We start from the raw sequence: 23,825 nt of genomic DNA on the forward strand, positions 1-23,825 counted from the left end.
TCCGCCTTGCTTTGCATCACTGTTTCCAGATCATTCTCTCTCCCTCTTCCCTAAAATGTCCTAGCCTTGAATCTCCTGACAATATCAGTTTGTATCCTTTCTTTTTGTAGTCAGGTGCCATTCACATCCCCACGGTCATTCACTCTTTCTTTCTCAAAGTTGTTAACTCCTGGATTGCTGATACTCTAACACCGCTTCTGTCCAATTTCTTGGTGATTTCAACATTACCTCCGATGATTATTCTGATATCATGACCTCCCAATTCATTGAACTTCTCTCTTCTAATAATTCTGCCCTTCACACTACTTCAGTCTCTCAACTTCTATGGTCATATTATACACTAGTGCTTGCCATTATTACCAAAAATTCAACCAACTATAATTTCAAGTCTCAGCTACCATCTCCTATATTAGCACCTCACTCCCTCTAGAACCCCAACTCTAACAGCCTCTGATGGCAGCATAATCTACAATCCATTGACTTTAGTATACTTTCACTGGCTCCACTCTCCCTCCTCCCATGTGCTCACTTTCCTTCTCATCCAGCTTCAGTTTTAATTGCATACGCCTTAGTTTCATGCCCCTTCTCTCTCTTGCTTGTACTCTCTTGGGTTAGTGTGCAAAATTTATAAAGAACTCATACAACTCAACACCAAAGTACATACAAGAAACCAACCAATAAAAGGGTAAATTGGTGGAACAACAGATAGATATCTCTCTCCCCTCTCTTCTTCCCCCTTCCTCACTCTCTCTAAAATCAATAAATAAAAATTAACAAAATTTTTTTAAAAGGTAGAGGACCTGAAGAGACAGTTTTCCAAAGAGGGCATACAGATGGCCAATAGGCGTATGAAAAGTTGCTCCGTGTCACTAATCATCAGAGAGATGCAAATTAAAACCACAATGACATATTACCTCACACCTGTCAGAGTGGCTGCCATCAATAAATCAACAAACAACAAGTGTTGGTGAAAATGTGGACAAAAGGGAATCCTCGTGCACTGCTGGTAGAAATGCAGACTGGTGCAGCCACTATGGAAAACAGTGTGGAGTTACATCAAAAAATTAAAAATGGAGCCGCCTTATGACCCAGCAATTCCACTTCTGGGGATTTATCAGAAGAAATTCAAAACACTAATTTGAAAGAATAAATGCACCCCTATGTTCACTGCAGTGTTATTTATAATCGCTAAGATCTGGAAACAGCCCAATTTGTCATTCTTTTTATTTGACAGTCTAAGAAAAAAGAGGTCAGTGCCCCTGACTAAATAGCCAGGCACTGCGTGTTTTAAAAATTCTTGGGGCACATGGGTTGAAAATCGCTGTATTATAGGCTTAAAGTGACATTTCAAAAAATAGAGAAAATGTGATTGTTTAAGAGTTATCTACTTAGTATCTCTTAGTTGTAAAACCATTTATCTGTATTCTGCCCTCTGATGCCGAGTCTGGAACTCTGCAAATTGCCTCTCCCGGACTCCTGTGCCTGCTGCTGCCTGGCGGGTTCTGCCAAGAGGGGTCTTCAGAGGGATGCTGAAAGGTGGGGTGGGGAGAAAGGGGCGCTCCTTTGTTTTGTCCTGTTTCTGCAGTGTTGCTCCAGCAGCAGCAGTTAGCTCCAGCTTCAGCTCCAGCTTCTTCAGCTCTTCTAGCAGCAGCCTGGTCCAGCTCCCTCGGAGGCACCAGCAGGAGCAGGGCAGGGAGCCCTCCTCGGGAGGATCCTCTTCTGAACGCCTGTGTTTAGGTAATTTTACTTCTTCCCTTTGTTCCCCCAGCTCTAGAGGTAGTAGCTGCTTCTTGCAGTTATTATCTCATTGCCTCAGCATTTTTAAAATTCTTTCAGCTTCCTAACATCTGTGTAACCAAATCCCTTTATTAACTTCTTTCTCTTTGAAACATCTAAAGCGGTTTCTGTCTTCCTGACTAGACCCTGACTGATACAACAGCCACCCACAGAAAAGTAAAGTGGCTCGCCTCAATCAAAGATGAATTCCAGATGGATAAAATGTTTAAATGGGGAAATGAGGGGGATACTACAAAAAAATCTGAAAGGAAATTTTCATGCTATAAGAGTAGAAAGGCCTTTCTAAGTCTGATTCAAATCAGAAGCCATATAAGAAAAGATGGATTTCTAGCTAATGATAATAATAATAGATTCTGCATAGCAAGAAATGCTAAAAGCAAAGGCAAAATAAAAATAATGACATGGGAACCCGGCCGGGCATGGCTCAGCGGTTGAGCGTCGACTTAGGATCCAGGAGATCGGGGTTCGATTCCTGGTCAGGGCACATGCCTGGGTTGCAGGCTAGACAGCTGATCAATGACTCTCATCATTGATGTTTCTATCTCTCCCTCTCCCTCTCCTTTCCTCTCTCTGAAATCAATAAAGATATATTTAGAAAATAATAATAATGACATGGGAAAAATATTTTATTTATAGCTCATGTCACAAACAAAGAGCTAATTTCTTTACTATATAAAGAACTTGGCCTGGCCGGGCATGGCTCAGCAGTTGAGTGTGGACCTAAGATCCAGATGATCGGGGTTCGATTCCTGTCAGGGCACATGCCCGGTTGCGGGCTCGATCCCCAGTCAGGGCATGCAAGAGGCATCCGATCAATGACTCTCTCATCATTGATGTTTCTATCTCTATCTCTCCCTCTCCTTTCCTCTCTCTGAAATCAATAAAGATATATTTAAAAAAAAAAAAAAGAACTTGTATTAATCAATAAAAGAACAACAATCCAATGGAAAAACAGATAAAGGATAGGAACAGACTAGTCACTAGAAGGAAACACAAATACCTCTAAAAACATTTGAAAAGATGCTCGATCTCACTCATAGGAAAATGTAAATTAAACTACAAGGAAATACCCATTTCACCTATCAGATTGACAAAGGAATCAAAACATCAGATTGGCAAAACAAGTGATACTTTACTGTGTTGGCAAGAGTGTGAGAAAACAAGTTTATGAAGGAAACTTCACAAAATCTACCACAGATTTGTATACCCTTTGACTCAGGAATTTTAATGCTGGGATTATGGCCAAGACAAACACTCTCACATGTGTGAGAAGATGTATGCATAATGTACTCATGCCACATTAACTGTGATCAACAAAGGCTGCATACAGCTTAGATGTCCATCAACAGGGGACTGCACTAAGGTACACCCAACTACCATATATTCTGCAGCGATCAAAAAGAATGTAAAATCTCCATATATTCTAATAGGGAAAGATTTCCAAGGCATATCTGAGATCTGAAAAAGGCCCATTGCAGAACAATGTATCTAATATGCTCCATTTATGTAAAATATATATATACATACTTGTATACATTATATCTTTTTCTAGCTTTTCAACCATATGTGTGAATTAACCAATAAAATGTTTAAGTAAAATATTTTTAAGGTAACTGGACATTGTGATAATCATTTCACAATACATACAATTATTGAATCATTACGTTGTACACCTGAAATTGATGTTATGTGTCAATTATATCTCAATAATAAAAACCATAAAAGATAATAAAACTGTTGTTTTAAATCACACAAAAAATATTTTTAACATTAAATTTTAAAATACATATATATAAATGTTACCCCTATAATTACATTTTCACATTTAGACTCAGGTTTACTACAGAATCAGAGCATGGCTCCATCCATACACTTCCCTTGTCTTATAATTTCATGATTTCTGAGCATATAATTACAATAAGACTCCACCTTGGAAGAAATACAGGAATGATACTCTATCAAAATATAAAAACACTTGGACAGGACGGAAGTCCTCTAACATGAGCTCCTTGAGCAAACACATGAACAAGTTATAGCAAGTAATGGAAAAAGCTTTTAAGCACTAGCCAAACAGTAGGTGTTTGTATGAAGAATTGCTTCCCTGCCTAATGACCTTCACTTGATGCAGAAACAACATTAGAAATAAAGTAGGACCGAAGTCAATGAATAGAATCAATCACTGCTCCCATCAGCCAACCTTGAACATGTGGAATATTAGGGCCTTTTCTTTCAAATCATTTGCATAATGCGCAGTGAAAGAGAATATTCCCCAGCAGGAAGAGGCTCTCAGCCATTTAAGACGGGAAGTGTTCAGGAGACTGCAGACAAGTCCGTAGGACAGGACACAGGCTGGGGAGTGAGATGAAAGGTGAGGCTGCAATGGTGACAGGTGCCAGTCCCTAATAGCCTCTCAGAGCAGCAGGGAGCCTCTGAGTGTTTTAAGCAGAGGGAAGATTGATCAATTTGTATTTTAAAAAACAAACTCTTGCTGTGATATGGAGAATTACTGGTAACAAGACTGCAGGAAGTCCAGCTGGTGTGGCTTAGCAGTTGAGCATCAACCTATGTATGACCCAGGAGATGGAGGTTCAATTCCTGGTCAGGGCATATGCCCAGGCTGAGGGCTCCATCCCCAGCAGGAAATTGCTGATCAATGACTCTGTCGTCATTGATGTTTCTCTCTCTGAAGTCCATAAAAATATGTTTTTAATAATAATAATAAAAGACTGTGGGAAGAGCATATCATTTGGGAGGCTGTTGCAATGAACCATGTGAAAGGTGGTAAGGATGCCCGAGGGAAGCAGTGACAGTGAAGATCAGGTCTCCTTAGTTATTTGAGGTCAGAGACTCTGGGGCTCGTTCCTCCCCTTCACATTCCCTCCACTAACTAGCTGGCATTGCATAATTGTCAGTTATTCCCTTGTCAATTAAATCCACTGTCATATGGTAGAAAATCAATAGGAACGACCAGGTTGTTGCTTCCCACTCTGCTGTGGTTAAACAAGAGTGTGATATCTGTGAAGTTCATTACAATGAGGCAGTGAGACTCCAGGGGAGGTGGGAACTTACAACCACCTGCATCTTGCCTCATAAGTAAAAAGGGGAAGCCTACATCCCCTCCGGCTTAAGCAATTACAGCTCAGGAGAGAAAGAAAGGAAGTGAAATGTTCAGAGCTTCCTGTGCTTAACTCTTCAGAGACCGTGGAGGTGTCTCCTGCTCAGAACATGTAAGTTTCTTTTCAGGGGAGGTCTTCGTCCAGGTATTTTGCAGTAAGCATACCTGGCTCTTCAGGCTGACATGTTCTGCCACAACCACCTATAAACAAGTCACGTCAAATATTGCAAAGATAACAAATACACAGGGCTCACGCTCTGTATGCAACTGTGATCTTATCTGCACTCAAACGATTGTCCTTTGTAAACTCAAAGCGAGGAACTTACATTCCATTAAAGAAAAAAACAAGGTGTGCACATTTTGATTGTTTCAGAACACAGTTCATCTTACGCACTATTTGTTTTTAGGTTTAAAAAAAAGTTTGCTAATTTAAAAAAGTATATGTATATAGTTATGTGTGTGTGTATATTTATGTAACATACATACATTCACACACACATACACACACACATATAGCATATATTAAAAAAATTTCACTACTGCAAGATGGCAAGGACTGTAATAGGTCAACTTAGGGCAGACCCATTTAGGGTTCAAAAACAGTAACACCACTATTCAAGGGACACTAATTTTCGTCGGTGCAAGTGTTGCTTTTCAGCCCTTGAGTCTGTTTCCTACATCTGCTTAGGAACATACAAACCCTTGGTTTATCGCTGATTTCCCTCATAAATTAGCTATTCCCCATAGAACCATGGACTTGCAAATGTGTTTTCATTATTACTACTTTTAAAAGGCAGAGGGAGAGCAGGGCCTGCTAAAATTTGTGCACATTGTTTCTGGTTTCCTTTCAGGCCCTTGATCAGGAAATGTTTAACGTGGGACTAAGTATCACTAGAGATTAATGGCTGCTGTTCAGAAAGGTCCATAGAAGTTCTTTCCTGCCAATACAAACATATACATTGTTGAAGAGCAAGACTGTGTGCCCAAATAGATTCGCATGTTAGCTAAACAGACCCAAGTGCCAATGATATTCTTGAATCAAAGTTTATATCCTTTCGATTATGTACTAATATCAAAGGAAAATGATTTCAACAATTTTCATCAGTGCCTTGCTTTCTCTTTTAAATATGGATGGTTTGGATAAAATATTTCTCTGTTGACAACCATGTAACATGAGTCTCTTTGAGCTCTTTTTTTAAATGTTTTAAAATTGATTTAGGGGGGAGGAGAGAAGGAAAGGAAGGGAGGGAGAGAGAGAGAGAGAGATTTTGTTGTTCTACTTATTTGTGCATTCATTGGCTGATTTTTGTATGTGCTCTGACCAAGAATCGAACCTACAACCTTGGCATATCGGTATGACATTCTAACCAACTGAGCCACCCAGCCAGCGCCTCTTTCAGCCCTTTATGTGTTTTGAGACTGGTCTATGACTGGTTGACAGGATGCTCATGAAGTCAGATTTCAAATACCACCTGGACCAGTTAGCTTTGCAAAGAAAAATATTCCACACCTTGTGTGTACTCGTAACCCCGTCTGCAAGCCTGAGGATGCCACAGGTCACACAAGGTTCAGAACAAACCCTCCATCATCACTGTACCAGGAAAGGCCTCCTGAGGGTCACTGGGGCCGAAGCAAGGGAAGATCATGAGGAAGGAAGCACTTAAAAAAAGGGCAATTCTTTATCTACTAAGCCTTTGGCCAGTGACTTTCAGGAGTGTCTCTGAACTCTTCAGAAGAGAGGAGGGAATAAAGAAGGGGTTAAAGGCTGGACCAGGAATCTGTAAACACTGTCAGGTGGCTAGCAGTTGCAAGTAGTGCTGCCACAGTGACAGCTCGCTAATTTAGACACAATCTATTTAAATTCACCATGGTCTAAATATGCAGTTCTGCACTTTACTCTAAAAAAACCCACCGTTTAATAATTACCAAAATGTTTCATATGAATAGTGTAAACCAGAACAATGCACCTAAGTTAGGTGAAGCCGAACCTCCCTCCTCTCTTCCTGCTCTTCCGTGACCTTTGTCACCAGCTTATCGGGGCCTGGAAACTTCCTACATACAAGGCTCAAGATTGAGCAAAACTCCTAGTGCTCTTTAGACATGGAGTGACTGTCTTCAAGGCCTCCGTTTACCAGGAAATCAGGACATTAAATATTTAGGATCTTTTTTCCTAATCTTCTCCTGACTACATGCCTACTCCCCCTCTCTCCCTCCATCCTAGTCAGGTACCTGTATCCTCGCATAGGTAAGTTTGTGTCCACCATTTTCTACATTGTTTAACTATTTTACACAAAATTTCTACCTGTCCATATCTTTCTTTTCAGAACTATTTTATTTTTAAATATATCTTTATTGATTTCAGAGAGAGGAAAGGAGAGAGAGAGAGCTGGAAACATCAATGATGAGAGAGTCATTGATCGGCCGCAGCCGGCAACCCGGGCATGTGCCCTGACCGGGAATCGAACCCTGATCGCCTGGATCCTAGGTCGATGCTTAACCACTGAGCCACGCCCGGCCAGGCTTCAGAACTATTTTAAATTGCAGACTCCTAGAGGATGGTGCAGATAGATGCTTTTTGAAAATTACTTTGGAATTCCATTTGGTTAATATAAAGTTTGTGTGTTTTGTTTTGTTTTTTTTAAAAAGCAAACAAACAAAAAGTGGATTACTGCTTAAATTTTTTCTAGAAGTATTGCATGTTGGATCCAGAAATTGGCATTGGCAGAACCTTCAGCCTAGTGACCAAGAGTGAGGATGTCCCAAGGAAACACCGGGTGAGGGTGAACATTCTGGCTTTGTTTCCTACCTGTTGCCTTACCCTTTGCACCGCTTCATGTATTTCCTCACTGGACGTGCTAGGCCAACGTTAGTGGCAGAGCTGTCTCAGCCAGGGCCTAGATGGTGCCTGCCCCAAAAACTGTCTTCATAATTTCCTTATTGCTGGGTGAAGTGGCAGGACGCCTGGAATTTCCTTTAAAGTGTCCTGGTGTCTCCTCTCCTACTATTCCTTCAGATCCCGCCCTGCCACCTTTCTCTACCTACAAACTTCTCAAAAGTGAAGTTTGGCCAAGCTTCCGGATGCCGGCCATCTGATATAAAGGTGAGTCCTTTGAAACGTCACCTTTTATGTCCGCTCAATAACTGACGGGTGCCCACTTCTGGAAGTGTCTCCTTCCTGAGATTGTCTCCTCCCTGCACCCGCAACACACCGCAGTTCTGATCCGTTTCCTTGCTCTTTGACCGCCTACTCTCTCCCTCTCTGGCCATTTCTTTTCTCTCTTCCCACCCTCGGTCATGGGCGTTCTCTAAGGTCTATGTTTGGACTTCACTTTTTCCTTTTATTCTCTATCTGGATCTTCCCTCTCCAAGTCCTTCTGGAATCACGAATTCATTATGCCTCAGTTCTACTCCATATAACAAACATTTCTCATAACAGTTATCTGCACAAACCCTAATTTTACGTAAAAATGGCTCCATGTAACAAGAGCAGATGCCCAAATAATTGGGAAATATTTATACACGTAAGTTGGATATTTAGATATAGTTTTGTTTACTAATAATAGAGATCAGTTTCACTAGAAAAATACAGGTTACATACATTTAGGGGGGGAAATCTCCATCTTTCACATAGTGCCTATATATAGTATTTTCCCATGTTCAGAGAGTCATAAAATAATAAATATATTTATTTTATGGAACATTTCTTTATTAATATATGTTTTTACATTTCTCAGTAAAATCAAGATCCTCCCCTATGGTGCCACCGAGAGCATTATTCTCACTGCCAGAAGCCAACTTTCTGGTTCTATTAGGAGCACTAAAAATATTCTGACTGAAGAATGACACCGAAGCTCTTTGCCAAAACACTGACAATACTACCAGACACTTGAGATTCTGAAGCATTGGATTCAACAACAAATCAGATCTGGTCCTGATTTTAATCAGAAAGCAACCTGTCTCTTTGCTGCCTCCTAAACTTAGCAAAGACATACCATTCTCGGCACGCCGACCATGTCGGTGGTGTGAGGTTTCACTGGGCAGCCTCGCGCAGGGTGACCTCAGCCCGAGACGCCAAGGATGGAGCCTATTAAGTGCAGGTGAGTCATCAGCTTTAAAAGCCACGCGGAGTAGCTAAAAGCCCCCTTCTTCAGAAGCAGAGATTCACGGAAAGCCTTACCATGTGACAAGTAGAACTCCCTTAGGGGAAAAAGAAAACAGCCATCTCCAAAGAAAAAAACAATAAATGGCACCCTTGCAGTATAAGCTCACTGTGCTTGGTTGCACCAGGTAATCCCATCTGAACTGTCACCATCCCCAAGGGAGTTACTTGGTTTTTTTCATTTTTTTACATTTACTTTATTGGGGTGACATTGGTTAATAAAATTATATGGGTTTCAGGCATGCAATTCTAGAATACATCACCTATTCATCTGTATTGTGTCTGCAACACCCGACACAAGTCAGGTTTCCTTCCCATCACCATTTATCCCCCCTTTCCTCTTTCCGGCCACCCCCCAACCCCCTTCCCTCCAGTCATTACCATATTGTTGTCTGTCTATGAGGTTTTGTTTTCTGTCTTGTGTCTGTTTGTTTTTTGTTGTTTCTTTGCTTAACCCTTTCACCTTTTCACCCAGCCCTCCCCTCTCCCCTCCCCTTAGACAGCAGTCAGCCTGTTCTCTGTATCTATGAGTCTGTTTCTATTTTGTTAGTTTATTTTGTTCATTAGATTCCACATGTCAGTGAAATCATTCGGTACATGTCTTTTTCTGACTGGCTTATTTCACTTAGCATAATACTCTCCAGGTCTATCCATGCTGTCCCAAAAGGTAAGAGTTCCTTCGTTTTTATGGCCGAGCAGTGTTCCACTGTGAAAATGTCCCACAGCTCTCTTTTCCACTCATCATGACATCTCTTGTTAAAAAGGGCAGAAAAGCAGAATCACAGTGTACTAGGACTACTGTAAATATTCGAGACCATTATTATTAATTTAATGCATTACGTATACTATACTATGACACTTTTACTTTATATAGTTCAAAGTCTTTTGCAGACGTTAAGAATGACATGGTAAAGAATTCTAAAGATGAGCTTTTATAGCTAAGGGGGTGCCAGTTAATAAATAGCTTTTTCAGACCAGTCTGAGCAATTTAAATTTCAGTCAGAGAGGGTCTAGAGACCTCTTTTAAATTCCTAAAAACAGAATGACATGATCAGAGAAACACTTCAGAAAAAGCCTGGGAGCAGTTATCTGCTGACCTTCTAGTCCCCAACCCTCATATTTATTTAATGAAACAGACTTGCTCTCCGCTCCAAATCCTACCATCATCCTATGAAGTTTCAACATTCATGTGGGCGATTTAGCCAATATCTTAACTTTACCATTCCTTGATCTCATTAATTCTAGTTGCCTCACTTCTACACCCAGAACCACACCCAAGACCTTGCTTTAATTAAAACTGCAGCACACAGAAAATGTAAGTACCAACAGCCCAAATTCAGGCCTCTCCAGCCCTCACATTCCCTTCCCCCCATGGCCCTGCTCTTTCCTCCCCACACCTCTTTCTTCCTGAGCATTGTCTCACCAACACACCCTACTTTCTTTCACTTCTGCCGCTTGGACAACTGCAACCTTAGATTCGGTACTATGTAATGTATCTCCCCTTTTACATTCAGGCTTCGAAACAGTCTGCTCCACTGCAAACACATGGTGTCTCTGCTGGTTGAATCACATGGTGTTTCCACACATCAATGCTCCTATTTGTCCATAATCACCTTCCTCTAACACCACCACCCCCAGCAGCAATACATCACATACATAATTATCCTTAAGATCACTACTTGGCCCAGGTCTCCTCATTTTTGCAGAATATAATTTCTTTTTTCGTTTTTTTAATATATTTTATTGATTTTAGAGAGAGGAAGGGAGAGAGAGAGAGACAGACAGAAACATCAATGATGAGAAAGTCTTTGATCGGCTGCCTGCTGCACACCCCCTGCTGAGGACCGAGCCTGAAACTCGGGCATTTGTCCTGACTGGAATAGAACCACAATCTCCTGGATCATAGGTCAGTGCTCAACTGCTGAGCCACACTGGCCTGGCAGAACATAATTTCTTTTCCTTGCTGAGAAAGCTGAAGCTTTAGGGAGATTTCCTTCAACAGCCCACTGCTCTGCTACAAACATTATCTTCATCCCCAAAAGATGTAGGGTCTCCCTTCTTTTCAAGGGCAAACCCAAGGTCATCCCCAAAACCATACCTTTGATTCCCTCCTGCCTTTTCCAAGATTCTGCTTGATCAAAAACTTTGTTCTTCCTTATATCCTTGACTCTGCTCCTTTCTGGTCCTATAACCCCTTAACCCATAAACACAGCAAAGTCTCTTTCATTTTTAAAAACTTTCCCTTAACCTGAGTTTCCTTCTAGCTGCTACTTATCTTTTTCCTCCTTTCTTATCCATGGCTCTCCAGACAACATCTTTATTGGCTAAAAATAATTATCACAACAACCTGTTAACATACAGACAGAACTAAATCAAGACTCAAAGTCAACACAATAAGGTCAACTACCAAACCGTTTGCGTTCTACACTTCCCCACAGGCCTTCGCAGTCAGGACACACTGTATTAGCCTTTTACTTTTTAGTAATCATATGTTTCACTTAAAATTCAAAAGTAGAGGAAAGCAACATGGTAATTTCAAGGAAGGAGGTCAACAAATGTACATTAAGGGCATACTCTGGGCCAAACAAATAATTTACTGCTATGCTAAAGAAAAGGGATATTTGGCTTCTTTGGCTATATTTAAAACCAAAAAACAAAGCAAACACACACACACAAATCTGAATAACTCTCACAAAAATTTTTTTCTAAATTCCTGGATTTTCAACAGAACATGTTATTCTATTTCTCTAACTTCCCTTCACTTCTCAAACAAATGAAAATAGGCTTAAACTCTCTGAAACCTCTCCAGCAAGTGTTCCCGGTGATCTTCAGATTCACAAACCCAATGAACACTCTTCAGTCAAATCCAACTGAAACTTTCTGCCGATATGCTCGATACACCCCTCTCTTCTTCTTGATAATCTTGACACCCTTGACTTCTGCATTACTCCACTCCCCTGGGATCCTTACCCTTCCTAACTATTGTTTTTCACATGTCTTATTTGTAGTCTCCAAATGGAGGTATAGTTTTACTTCCACCAAATACTACTCCACTGATTCAATACTGTTCACTGATGAACATACCTTCCCCCTCTGCTCAACTGGCCCTACACTAATCTCTACCAGTCCAAATCTATCAAGTTTTCAAGGATCAATTCTTCAATGAAGCTTTTACTCATCTCTTGAGATTTTCATAATCTTTCCTTCCTTTGTACTCCCATAATTTGCATTTCAATTACTCTACAGAATATTCATTGCTATATATTCTCATCTGTCCTATCAGGTCATAAACTCTTTTTTCATGACTGCTGTAATAACCAGTGCCTAAACCCATGCTTGACACATAATAAGAATTCATCAAATTTTAGCTACAAGTATTATTATTATTCATCTTTGCATTCCTCAGATCTCTAGCATAGCAATATTTCTTAAATATTGTGTGACTAATCAATCTAGAATTAATTAATTAATTAATTAATGCCCTAATAATGAATGAACTCTTGTTGAGAAAGAAGTACAGAGAGAGGGCTCACCGACAGTAGGTGGTGGAGTGGTAGAGAGTAACTAGTGAACAATAGTAAAGAAAATGGCTAGGGACCTCAGAAGGAGAGAAGAGAGGAAACTTTTAACTCTCCGCAGGCATACTATCTATTCCATAAATTATCTTTGAAATACAACACATTCTTCTGCCAGTCGCCCAGGATGAAGGTAGATTTCTCAATGTATGGATGACTCTGTCTCTGACTCAGGCTGGAAAATACAAAGCCAGGTGGAATGGTGGTGTGTTATCTAGCTATGGTATCCAGTTTTCTCTGAGCCTCCTTACACACAGGTAGGAGAGAACTAACTGTAAGGACAAAGGGAAAAATGATGAAACCCGTTTGAGGTTGGTTTTTCTAAAATGTTTTCAAGTGGAATACATCAAGGAAATTTACCACATAAAATAGCTAAATATTTTTTCACATCAAGAGAAAGACTGAATTAGGATCCTGTTGTTATTTTAATCCTCACCTGAGGGCATGCTTATTGATTTTAGAGAGAGGGAGGGAGAAGAGGGAGAGAGAAACATCGATCTGTTGCCTCTGACAGGGGATCAAATCTGCCAACCCAGGTATGTGCCCTGACGGGAAATCGAACCCACAACCTTTCAATGTACAGGACAACATTCCAACCATCTTAGCCACACTGGCCAAGGAACTTATTTTTTAATCATTTTATAAGAATATCCTTCTGCCAAGTTTTCTGTGTTATGGCTTTTTGATGTGAGTACCATTTCCTTTGAACCTTAGTCATTTTTAGTCCAGCCAAAATGAATGACTTCTTTAAAGTGCTATTTTTGGACAATTACACAGGGAAATTAATCATGGTGCCCAAATAATGGTCTAGGTGTTCTATTTCATTATTTTCAGTTTAGTCTGGGAAATATGTTACCAGTTCTTCACCCAGAGAGTAAAAAGGTTTCAATTTATTAAAAAGTACTTGTTATTAGAAGCAATCAATGGCACAAATGTAATAATGAAAACCATTCCTGCTACTTCTACGCCGGCGAAGCCAGCCAGTCACTGTGCTAAAACAAGCTCTCGTCTGCTAAGGTGTGACTTGAAAAGCCTGGAAGATGTTCCTCTCCAAGACAAGGGTCATGACATCACTAGTTCTAGCCCAATGTTCCTTAAAATGCTAAGATCCCTGGGAAGGACAACTCCATTTCTAATACATGTCCATTAAAGGTGCACTTCAAGAATTCACTGGCTGCCTGGACTAGCAAACAAAACAGCAAATTTGCAAATTTTTGCAAAGTGCCAGTGCTAACAATAAAGGCCATGCTGTTTACAGTGTTGGTTCAACAAGTCCCCATAGATCACACAACAGACTCCAAAGGAGTCAGACCACTCGAACCAGGAAATATACAGAACTATCTCTAATGTCCAAAACCCTGGATACAGAGCTGGAGAGAATGAAGAGACCAACAAGGAGTCTGTGAAAGAGAAATCAGCATAAAAAGCCTGTGTGAGCCTCCGGCTCCTTTTCCCCAAGTCACTTCCCAGCGTACAGGCAGACCTGATATTCTTATTTCCTCAATATTTTAAGCCCTCTTCTCTGTGTGTCACCCTACTTCTTTTCGTTAGCAGTTCCAGTCCCCACAAAGCCAAGCTGTTGCACAGCTTCAGGGCACAACCCACATAGAATAGTGAACATGAAGCCCCCCAGAGTGGTACAGTGCCCAGCCCAGGGCCACATGGCACTGCTGTCTTCCCAGTTTTTCTCACTACCCAGATCATGACCAAACTTCATGGCTCATATTCCACCTCCTTGATCTGAAAGATTTCTTGATTTTTCTTACCTAAAAACAGTTTTATCTTCACAAAATGGCTTTGGACTCAAAGTTCACAATGTAAATTTCCTTGAAAGAAATTCTGAAGGCAAAGGATTAGTATAAAGGAACCCACCCTTGAACATCCCTAGAGTATAAATGATATAGTGAGAGGGACATGGGACTGAGACACAGGGAATTTAGGTCTAGAGCAAATGGAACTAAATCGCTGAGCAAGCTTGGCAAGTCATATCAGTTGTCTGAGTATCAGTTTCACATATATAGTATAAAAGAGGTAAATAAGATACCTCAAACATGCCTGTCAGTCCCAATATTTTATAGGGCCTTGGAATAACACCTCCAGAGTAAGGGTATATGAGTCCCTTACCGCCACCCCATAAGGGAGAGTATTAGGTGGACTTTGAAAGTCTGGGAGACCACGCAGTAAATGCTCCTACACATGGGACCAAATGGCACATGGGCTTGAGCTGGGGTAACTTGCCTCACCAGGCTTATCCCTGCCTCTCCTCTCAATACCAAATCTTTAGATAGATTTTTTCTTATCTTTACTCTGGCAAACCTGGCACATTGCTGCCACATTTTTACCAGCCCACTCATGTTTGCTAATGCCAAGTGCCTCCCACTCTTAGCTACAGCACACACACTCCCATGTGACGATGCTACTAAAGTGCAGGTGTCTGCTGCAAGCACATATATCTGCAGCTCTAAATATAAGAACCTCCTCATTTTTAACAAGTCTAATATTGCAAAATCTGCATTTACAAGTACACATACTTACATATGTATGTGAAAGTATGTGGAGAATGAATTATTTGCTTTGCAAATTAATGTACCAAGGAATTCCTCAAAATACCAGGTCTTTCATGTTTCTTTTCCTTCACTACCTCCCCACAGATATCTTACATGTTTTATTTATCTATTGCTGCTCAGAAATGCATCTATTGTGTAAAATAAAGTGTGCTGTATTCCTAAAAATTAATGGAGAGCAAAATGTATTTCTTTGGAGTCTTCTGGAAAATTTCTTTGATGTCCTGGGTGTATGGGTTTATACAGGGGTGGGGCAAAAGTAGGTTTACACTTGTGAGTACATGAAACCCGAAGCTCATTCTCGTATTATTATTTATTAATTATTGTATTATTTTCCTTGTGAACAACTGTGAACCTATGCCTGCTTCACCCTGTATTTTGAAAGACTAGGCTATGGATTCATATCTGGCAACACCATGAACATAAAAGCTGCGTGAATCTTAACTGCCATTCAGAATCCACCATGATATATAGAACTTAGAAGAGCCACAGGCGTCACACAGGCCACCATGCCTGGAGAGAAATGAACTGATGACATTGCTTTGTGACAATATCCAAGGCCACCATTGTACCCTCACTCAGGTTAATAATGTCTACTGGGGGCAGCTTAAAAAGTTGAACTATTATATTCTGCTTCCTTACACAATAAATGTTAGTAGACAAAACATTAACCACATTTCTGAGAGCAGTGAAGCTATTTTTAGTAATGGTGGTGCTCTGGAAAATGTCATCATTCGTTGTGAAATGCAAATGTGATTTTTATCCAAAGGTAAATGGTAAGCTCAATCAGGTTTGTTTTTTTAAATTTGAGTTTTGTAATGTTTTCTATTTCTCTTTACCCCAGGGGTTTCCTTATCTAAGTGCACACACAGATGAGAACAGGAACAGATGAGGCTAGCTCACATACTTTAGTTTGAAAATAATACCTCTGATGCTAACAGCTCCAAACAAAGGTTTTATCTCACACAATCATTAATAATTCCCTAGAGCAGAGATGTTCAGCCTTTTCATCTCATGGCACACTATTCACTTAAATTCTGCTGCAAGCCAAAAAATATATTTTTGCCAATCTGACAAAAAAAAAAAAAGGTATAATTTTGATTCATTCACACTGGACAGCTATTGTGTTGGCCGTTGTAATTTATTAATTTGACAATCTAAGGGAAAAGAGGTGAGATACTAAATTGCCTGGTATTTGCATGTCTTAAAAATTCTTGCGGCACAGCAGCGAAAATAGCTGCCCTAGAGGCTCAAACAAGCTGAGAACCTAACTAAAGCAAAAAGGAAAGCAGTGGGGTCCGCTAATAAGTCATCTCCTCCTCCGCCCACCCCAGCCCCCAAGACACACCAAAAAAAAAGTTATGGTTTCCCTGCTTCCAGAAATATAATTGTCTAAAGCTCAGGAACTCAGAAGAATCCCAACTCCCTCTTGGATCCTTAAGAACATATACTGAATTGGGGACATGGCTCAGGTAGCTACAGAAGTTTAGTGAAAACACTCTGTGGAAAGAGCACTGGACCAATAAGCAGGAGGCTGAAGGTGACATCCGGACAAACCCTTAACCCTTCTGGGCCTCAGTGTTCTCATTATAAAATATAGCTAATGATGCCACATTGTTATTGAGATTGAATGAGATAATAAACTTGAAAATGCTTTGTGAAAGTATTGGGTCTTCACAGTACAGTGTTCTGTGAATTTGTGTGCATTTCAATGCCTATGACATTCTAGAACATTAAAGCTGAAAGTTACAAAAAATAAGAAAAGTGTAAAGCTATTTAAACAAAAAAGTGTTAAAACAAAGCCTTCTTTCTCTTCCCCTCCCTTTGTTTCTCCCTCTTTCTTTCCCTCTATCTCTTTTCCTCTACCTTCTGGAAAAAAATCAGAAGGGGCACTGGATCTTAACTCTGCCTTCTAATAATCATGACTTTTCTAGTTTTCAACCATAGTCAAAGGCTAAATTAGCTGAGCTCATTGATTTTCTACTACTAAGTAGAGGGACCTGTGTTAAATTATTACCAAAATAATAGCATGAAGAAATTTTCTGCTTCTAGAAAAGCTTGAAGTTGGAATCAGCTATTCATTTATTCATTCATTCAATAAATATATATTCGGTGCAAAGCACTAGGGATTTAGAAATAAGAAAAACATAGACCTTGTCCCCATGAAGTTCATAATCCAGTGAGAGGTTCATAGTCTCTTATAGTTTAGGAACTAGAAACATAATAGTTTAGAAAGTTTGACTCTACCTGCAACTCTCCTTCCATTATACTGAGTAGCTGGATGAGGTCTTCTTTGGATAACTCCAAGGATTTCTTATTCTTTTTTTCACTTTCTCCAGATGGTTTTAGGTGTCGTTTGACAGTTCCCGAGGCCACGACATCCTCCTCCTTTCTATTGGATTTGTTCTTCTTTTTTGCATCTTCTGAGAGACTTTTATCATCAACATTGCTTATGATGGAGGATTTGGGGCAGGAGATATGCCCGTTGGATGAACTTTCACCACCCTGGTTTCGGGATCTCATTCCCACCTAACACAAAAAAAGATTAGATGTTTTTAGCATCATTGAAATTATTATTTTCTAACTACTTAGAAACATATTGCAACTTTACAATACCACCAGTAAAGAAAAACCAAAAGGTCAGTCCCACTTAGCTTCCTTATAGCTTTAATATATCATTAAAATCTTCAGGAAAATGCTTTGATGGCCTTCAAGAAAGAGTGAAAATGCGATTCTAACCTGAAAAACATCTCAAGCCAAAAGATCAAGGTCAACATCAACAGGGCTAAGTCATGTGATGGTATGTATCTTGGGCAGGAAGTGATAAGAATGGCATTTTACCTTTGTGGTCTTCCTCCCTCAAACATTACCCAAGTCTAATAATGAGAAAAACAACAGAGATCCTAGCTGAGAGACACTCTACAAAATTCATGACCAATAATCTTTGAAACTAGCAAGGTCATCAAAAACAAGGAAAATCTGAAAAACTGTCACAGTCAAGAGGAGCTTAAAGATACATGACAACTAAACATGGCATCCTGGATGGGATCCTGGAACAGAAAGATGACATTAAGGGAAAATCAAGGAACGATTAATAAAGTATGGACTTTAGTCAATTATAATGTATCAATACTGGTTTATTAATTATGATGAATATATCATACTAAGGTAAGATGTTAAATGTAGAGGAAACTGGGTGTGGGGTATTTGGGAACCTCCAGTATTATCTTTGCAACAATTCTGTGGACCTAAAGTTGTTGTAAAATAAAAAGTTTATTTTTTCTGAAGTGATTCTAAGTCCATCAAAAAATTCAAGCCTCAAACCCTGCCAGGAACACAAATGGAAGTTACAATGTGCAGAGAAATCTACAAAGGGTGGAGGGGCTGAAATGGAGAGAGGAAAAGGGAAAAGCGAAGAAGGCAGTGTAGTTTTCAGTGATATGGAATTTTATTTTTCCATAGCCTTTTTTTTCAAAATCAAGTGGTTGTTTTCTTTAATGTCAGTCACTTACAGAAATAAGAGCACAGAAAATTGGAAGAAAACAGGTCAACTATAAAAACAAATTTTAAAAAAATGTATTTGAGTCCTAGCCAGTTTGGTTCAGTGGTTAGAGTGTCGGCCCGAGGGCTGAATGGTGCCAGGTTTGATTCCAGCCAAAGGCACGTACCTCGGTTTCAGGCTCCAGCCCCAGCCCCGGTAGGGGATAGAGCGGGAGGCAACCAGTAGATGTGTCTCTCACACATTGACGTTTCTCTCTCTCTCTCTTCCTTCCACTCTCTCTGAATGGCAATGGAAAAAATATGCTCAGCTGAGGATAAAGTAAATATATATATATGTGTGTATGTATGTATGTATGTAGGGGGGGAGTAAAATTAAGAAGAAAGACAAAGCAGCAGCTAACTTGTCCCGTGGGGAGCACCTTTAAGTCATTCCATGATGAATGTTTTACAGATTATCTGTCAGTCGCTAAGCAAAAGGACTTGACCAGCAGGTAAGTCACAAACACACTGAACTCAAAAGCTAGGATTCAACGTGCTGTGAAGAGGCTCTAATATCCCGGGGGCTGCACTACAAAATTTGCCTGCACCCTTAAATATATTAGGTCAGTGTATGGGTTTATTTAAAACTCATAGTATAAATAGTTTTTTCTTTGAACAGCTAAGCAGAAAGATTTTCATTGCTCATTCCAGATAAAATACGGAGATGTTGTTTTCTGAAAGTAAATATCCTTTATGAACCCAAGCATACATAAGAAGCTAAGGAAAGCTTTTCAAAACACTAGGTTTATAATAGAAAAATAAATACAGTGCGGTGTTTCCTTTCAGATAGCGACTGTTCAATTCTTTCAACAAATCTTGAAATCTACATTCACATTCCTTTTTTGAAGTGAATTCTTATATTGTGTGTGTGAACGTTCTGCAGCTCCCTAACTATGAACAGCACAGACGGAAGAGGCAGGCCCTGACACTCCCACGCTGCTTTCTGGTTAGCTCAGTGACCTGTTCTTGGAATTTTAGAGCATCTTTCGTGCTTCTCTGATGAAGAAAGAAGAGATGCTTCTTTGTGATGGAAACCAGAGCACTTCAGAGCGGATCTACTGTATTTCATCACAGCTTGTTTGTGGGCAGAGTGGGCTGCCTTCAACCCCAAGACAAAAAAAAGAAAAAAGAGGTGATGAATAGAAAGTTTCCAGTTTAACTCTTGACCTGTTACACATCACAACTAAGACACATGGGCTTCCCAAATTGAATTGTGACTCCCTACGACACCACATATGAATTCCTTTTATCTGAAATAAGTTTCTCCATAAGATCTTAAGGCTCTTAGAAACGGCACATCAAATATTGATCTGACAACTTCAACTTAGATCATGGGTTAATAGAAATTCCAGACAATAGTTCTCAAAGCACAGGAAGTGAGGGTGGATGTATTAAACTTAATTATACTTAGCCTTGATCATACACAGCACTTGTATTTTACTGTAGCATGGGTTTATGTCTTATTTCCCTGGATTTTCTGTATCTTTTATAGTCTCTACAGCACTAGAATATTCCTAAAATAGGAAAAGTGCATAATTATCTGTATGTTACATGCATTTATTTAATCAATTGTATTTGCAAACATGCAGAAAATCGTATTTTCTTATACCAATTCCATATTTAGTTCTTTCTAAAAATTTTAGTGTGATATTAATATTTAAAAATAATTTTTTGTAGCATTAATAGCTTTTACAGGATTATATTAATTAACAAATGAACATTACTTATTGAATTCATTAATTACAGAATTAATCCATTACAGAAAAAACACATTTTATAATTATCTAATTATATCAGGTCAAAAGCTTGAGTTCCCTATTCTCTCCCACCTTAATTTGCTTTAGCTGATGGAAAATCTCATGTGCTAGACCCATGATGTTAATGTCTTAGCAAATATTTTTCCTCTGTGACACTGAAATTTCACATTCATTGCGTTCCTCTGACATGTGCACACAGATGTTGGTCCTTTCTTGATAAGCCAAATGGAGTCTACTATCTTCATCTCCACAACAAAGTCAGCAATCAGCACCTGTTCTATCTCAGGAATGCAAAAGTATTCAGATAACTAGTCAAGTAATGTTTAGGAAGGAATTAGGCAACATGTAACAGGGAGAAAATCATAGTTTCTCAATAGTGTGACCAAGTCTATCATCAGTAATGTCCACCTTAAGTCACTTTATTCTATTTTGTAAGGAGAAAATGTCCAGACAATAATGAACTTCCATGCATCACATCTAGTGATATTATCATAGTCTTCCTTATTACAATAGCTCTCACTTATTGTTTCTTAAGTGTTACACAGTGTGCTAAGCATTTTACATACAGTGTCTCATTTAATATTCACATCGACCCTATGAAGTAGGTGCTATAAGTCTCAGTTTTAAACATGAAGTCACTACAGTTTGCAGAGATTCAATATATTTTTCTGGATTACACAGCTACTCCTAGTGAATAAAAGAACTAGGGTTTGAAACCCTGCCTGATTCCAAATATCTACGCACTACAGGGCTTTCCTCTAAGTTCTTAATCACATGCAACTTGGAAGGAGGAAAACACCCTGTAAATCAGATGATCCAGAAACATTTACAAATTCTTACTAAGACAATGTTTTTTCACTTCACACTAGAGTTGGAGAAATCCATATGACTTCTTCCATAAACACTCTGCAAAATTCATGCCACAATTGAAATTAGTTTGCTAAGTAAAAATACTTTTTCTAAAATTATTAAACTACTGCAGAACTTGTAAAATGATGAATCATTTAAAAATCTTCTTGAGAAGGAACCTGGTCAATTATTAAGGATGCAGGTTATAAAAACAGGATGCAAAGTCTGAACAGAGACCATCACAGACTAATTGTGTGAAAAGCCCCGGAGCCGAACAATAGTAAACATTTAATCAGAGTTGGCCAGATCCCGTCCATTGTGCTTAGAGGAGTAGCAGACAGGTAACAGGAAAGGCACCTGGCGCTCCGCAGGCTTCTCAATAGTTGATCGCATGGCTGCAAGTTTGGGACATGTAGATAATAAACTGAAAGAAGCCAAGAATGCCTTTGCTTCGTCTTAGTGCATATCCTTCAAAGAAAGTTCTCAAGAGAAAGGTTTCAATACACTGAAGATTCACATCAGATTTGTAATGTGTTTTTTGTTTGTTCGTTTTTTGCCTTTCGAATGCTTTATTAACTTTAACTAGTAGATGAATATAATTAAGCTAACAGTTTGCTCTCGTCGCTGGGCAAATGAGCCATTTGAGACCTCACAAAAGAGTGCAGTGTGGAAACTAGAATAGTTGAATCCTTTCTTCACAGACTAGTCACCTCAAGCAGCAGAGGGCAATCTAAGAGCTTTCGCTGCTGCTCCACGAACCATAAATGTGTTTGTTTGTTTTCAATCAATGTCATTTGGGACACAGATTCTTCTCTTTAATAAGCAAATTATCCTACCATAGTTCATGAAATACACTTACTTTTCCTTTCGTAGTAATTAGTCAGCAATACTTTGCCTGGAATTTGCTGACTAGAGTGTGAAGAAAAGAAAGACCAAACTGGGCCGTAACCAGACCATACTGTCAGATGAATGATATCCTAGGAATCAGAAAATGTTTATGAAGACTTTGGGTCATTTGTGATGAACTAATAAGTATTCCTAGAGCATGCAAACAAGTAAAAAGAAAAGGAAAAGAAAGAAGTCTACAGCAATGGCATGCATACCCACTCCAGTACCCATCCTTATTAGTTCCAGCAACCGTGACCTTGAATTTTCCCTAGAACTTTCCCTCCTGCTCTCAGCTCCTTTCAGATTTGTCTTTTCATGTTATGAGTCAACATAGGTCACAATACTCCCATTCCTACCTACCACCAACAGAAATTTCTTTTCTGCTTAAATTAGCTTTTGGCAGCTTTCCCATGCTTCCCAAGTATCCAACCCCTGTCTGTTCCTGGTTTTATTTTATCTATGTACTTTTGCAAGAACCTACCCAGAGCACAGGGTGAAATGTCACAATAATTTTATTTATATAAATTATATTTTTAAATTACTTTACAGAATTATAAGGAAAAATTATAGCACATAGTGTAAAGGAAAGCACACAACTACGGAAAGGCCTACTTTTGACAGTGTGGCCTGGCAAAAGACCCCTGCCGGTGAGCTTCCAGAACATTAGCATGGAACAGTCCTAATTCTTTCTTTTAAACAAGAATGATGATACCTAAAGCACCCAAAATGAAGGCAAAAGGAAACATCTGTTCTAGGTTTATGCGAGTTTTAAGGTGCTAAAGGCCAGTCAAATCAACTAGTTCATTCTCTATCAATGTCAGATTATTCCTTCATATCTTTTTTACTTGGGTCACTCTGGTTATAAATATCCCAGCTCATGAAATATTCGAACATTTTCTCATGAGATTTTACTCATTCTAATAGCAAAGACTGTCCATGAGTGTTACAAGGTTTGCCCTTAAATTTCCTTTATAATTTTTAAAATTTTCTTCATCCTACTTATGAAACAAGCCACGTTAAGAGATTTTTTTCGATTCTCATGAGCTATACTCATAAAATCCTCAAAAATAACCAAGGTTGTTGTTTATTTAAGGCATTTTCATTCTACCAGGACAGATCTATTCAGACCAACTGAAAGTTCTAAATAATTTTATGAATGTTAGAATTCAAGAGAGGATTGTCCTGAAGTTACTGCAGTGATGTTGTAATCAAAAAGTCAAGGTACTCCCTTTTCACTTTGCCAATTGGACTTATGTCTTTACTGGTCATTCCAGTGGGGCAAAGGAAATATCCTTTTAAAACACAAATAAAATGGATGTTTGACTTGTATCCTGTCAGACGTAATAAGTTTAAAAAAAAAGTTCAAGGAAAATATTGTAACTGTGGCAAGATAGAAAAGTATTATTGTGCCCTAGCTTAAAACCATGGTGAAATATTTTATGAAATTCTCTTCAATATTCTTCAGAAAGATAACAGCAGACCTGGAAAAGATTTCTAGAAAAAGAGAGACAGACAGACAGAGACAGACAGAGAGAGAGACAGAAAGAGAATAGATCAGGGATCTACCATCAAATAAAAAAT

At 39.2% G+C, this 23,825-nt stretch overlaps 1 protein-coding gene and 1 non-coding gene across 2 annotated transcripts in view; one reads left to right on the top strand and one right to left on the bottom strand.

Moving 5' to 3' along the window:
* FILIP1 (filamin A interacting protein 1) overlaps positions 1 to 23,825 on the bottom strand; it is a 162,019-nt gene that overhangs the window by 72,223 nt on the left and 65,971 nt on the right. The window contains exon 2 of the mRNA XM_016207372.2: positions 17,458 to 17,739. Coding sequence (XP_016062858.2) covers positions 17,458 to 17,733 — 276 coding nt within the window. The 5' untranslated portion in view covers positions 17,734 to 17,739. The remainder of the gene's footprint in view (positions 1 to 17,457; positions 17,740 to 23,825) is intronic.
* LOC148093075 (small nucleolar RNA SNORA27) lies at positions 23,467 to 23,593 on the top strand. Its single transcript, XR_015714600.1, has one exon. It is a non-coding gene; the product is annotated as a small nucleolar RNA SNORA27 (small nucleolar RNA).

Source organism: Miniopterus natalensis, chromosome 5, assembly GCF_054644295.1.
Source record: "Miniopterus natalensis isolate mMinNat1 chromosome 5, mMinNat1.hap1, whole genome shotgun sequence".
Classification (NCBI taxonomy): Eukaryota; Metazoa; Chordata; class Mammalia; order Chiroptera; family Miniopteridae; genus Miniopterus; species Miniopterus natalensis.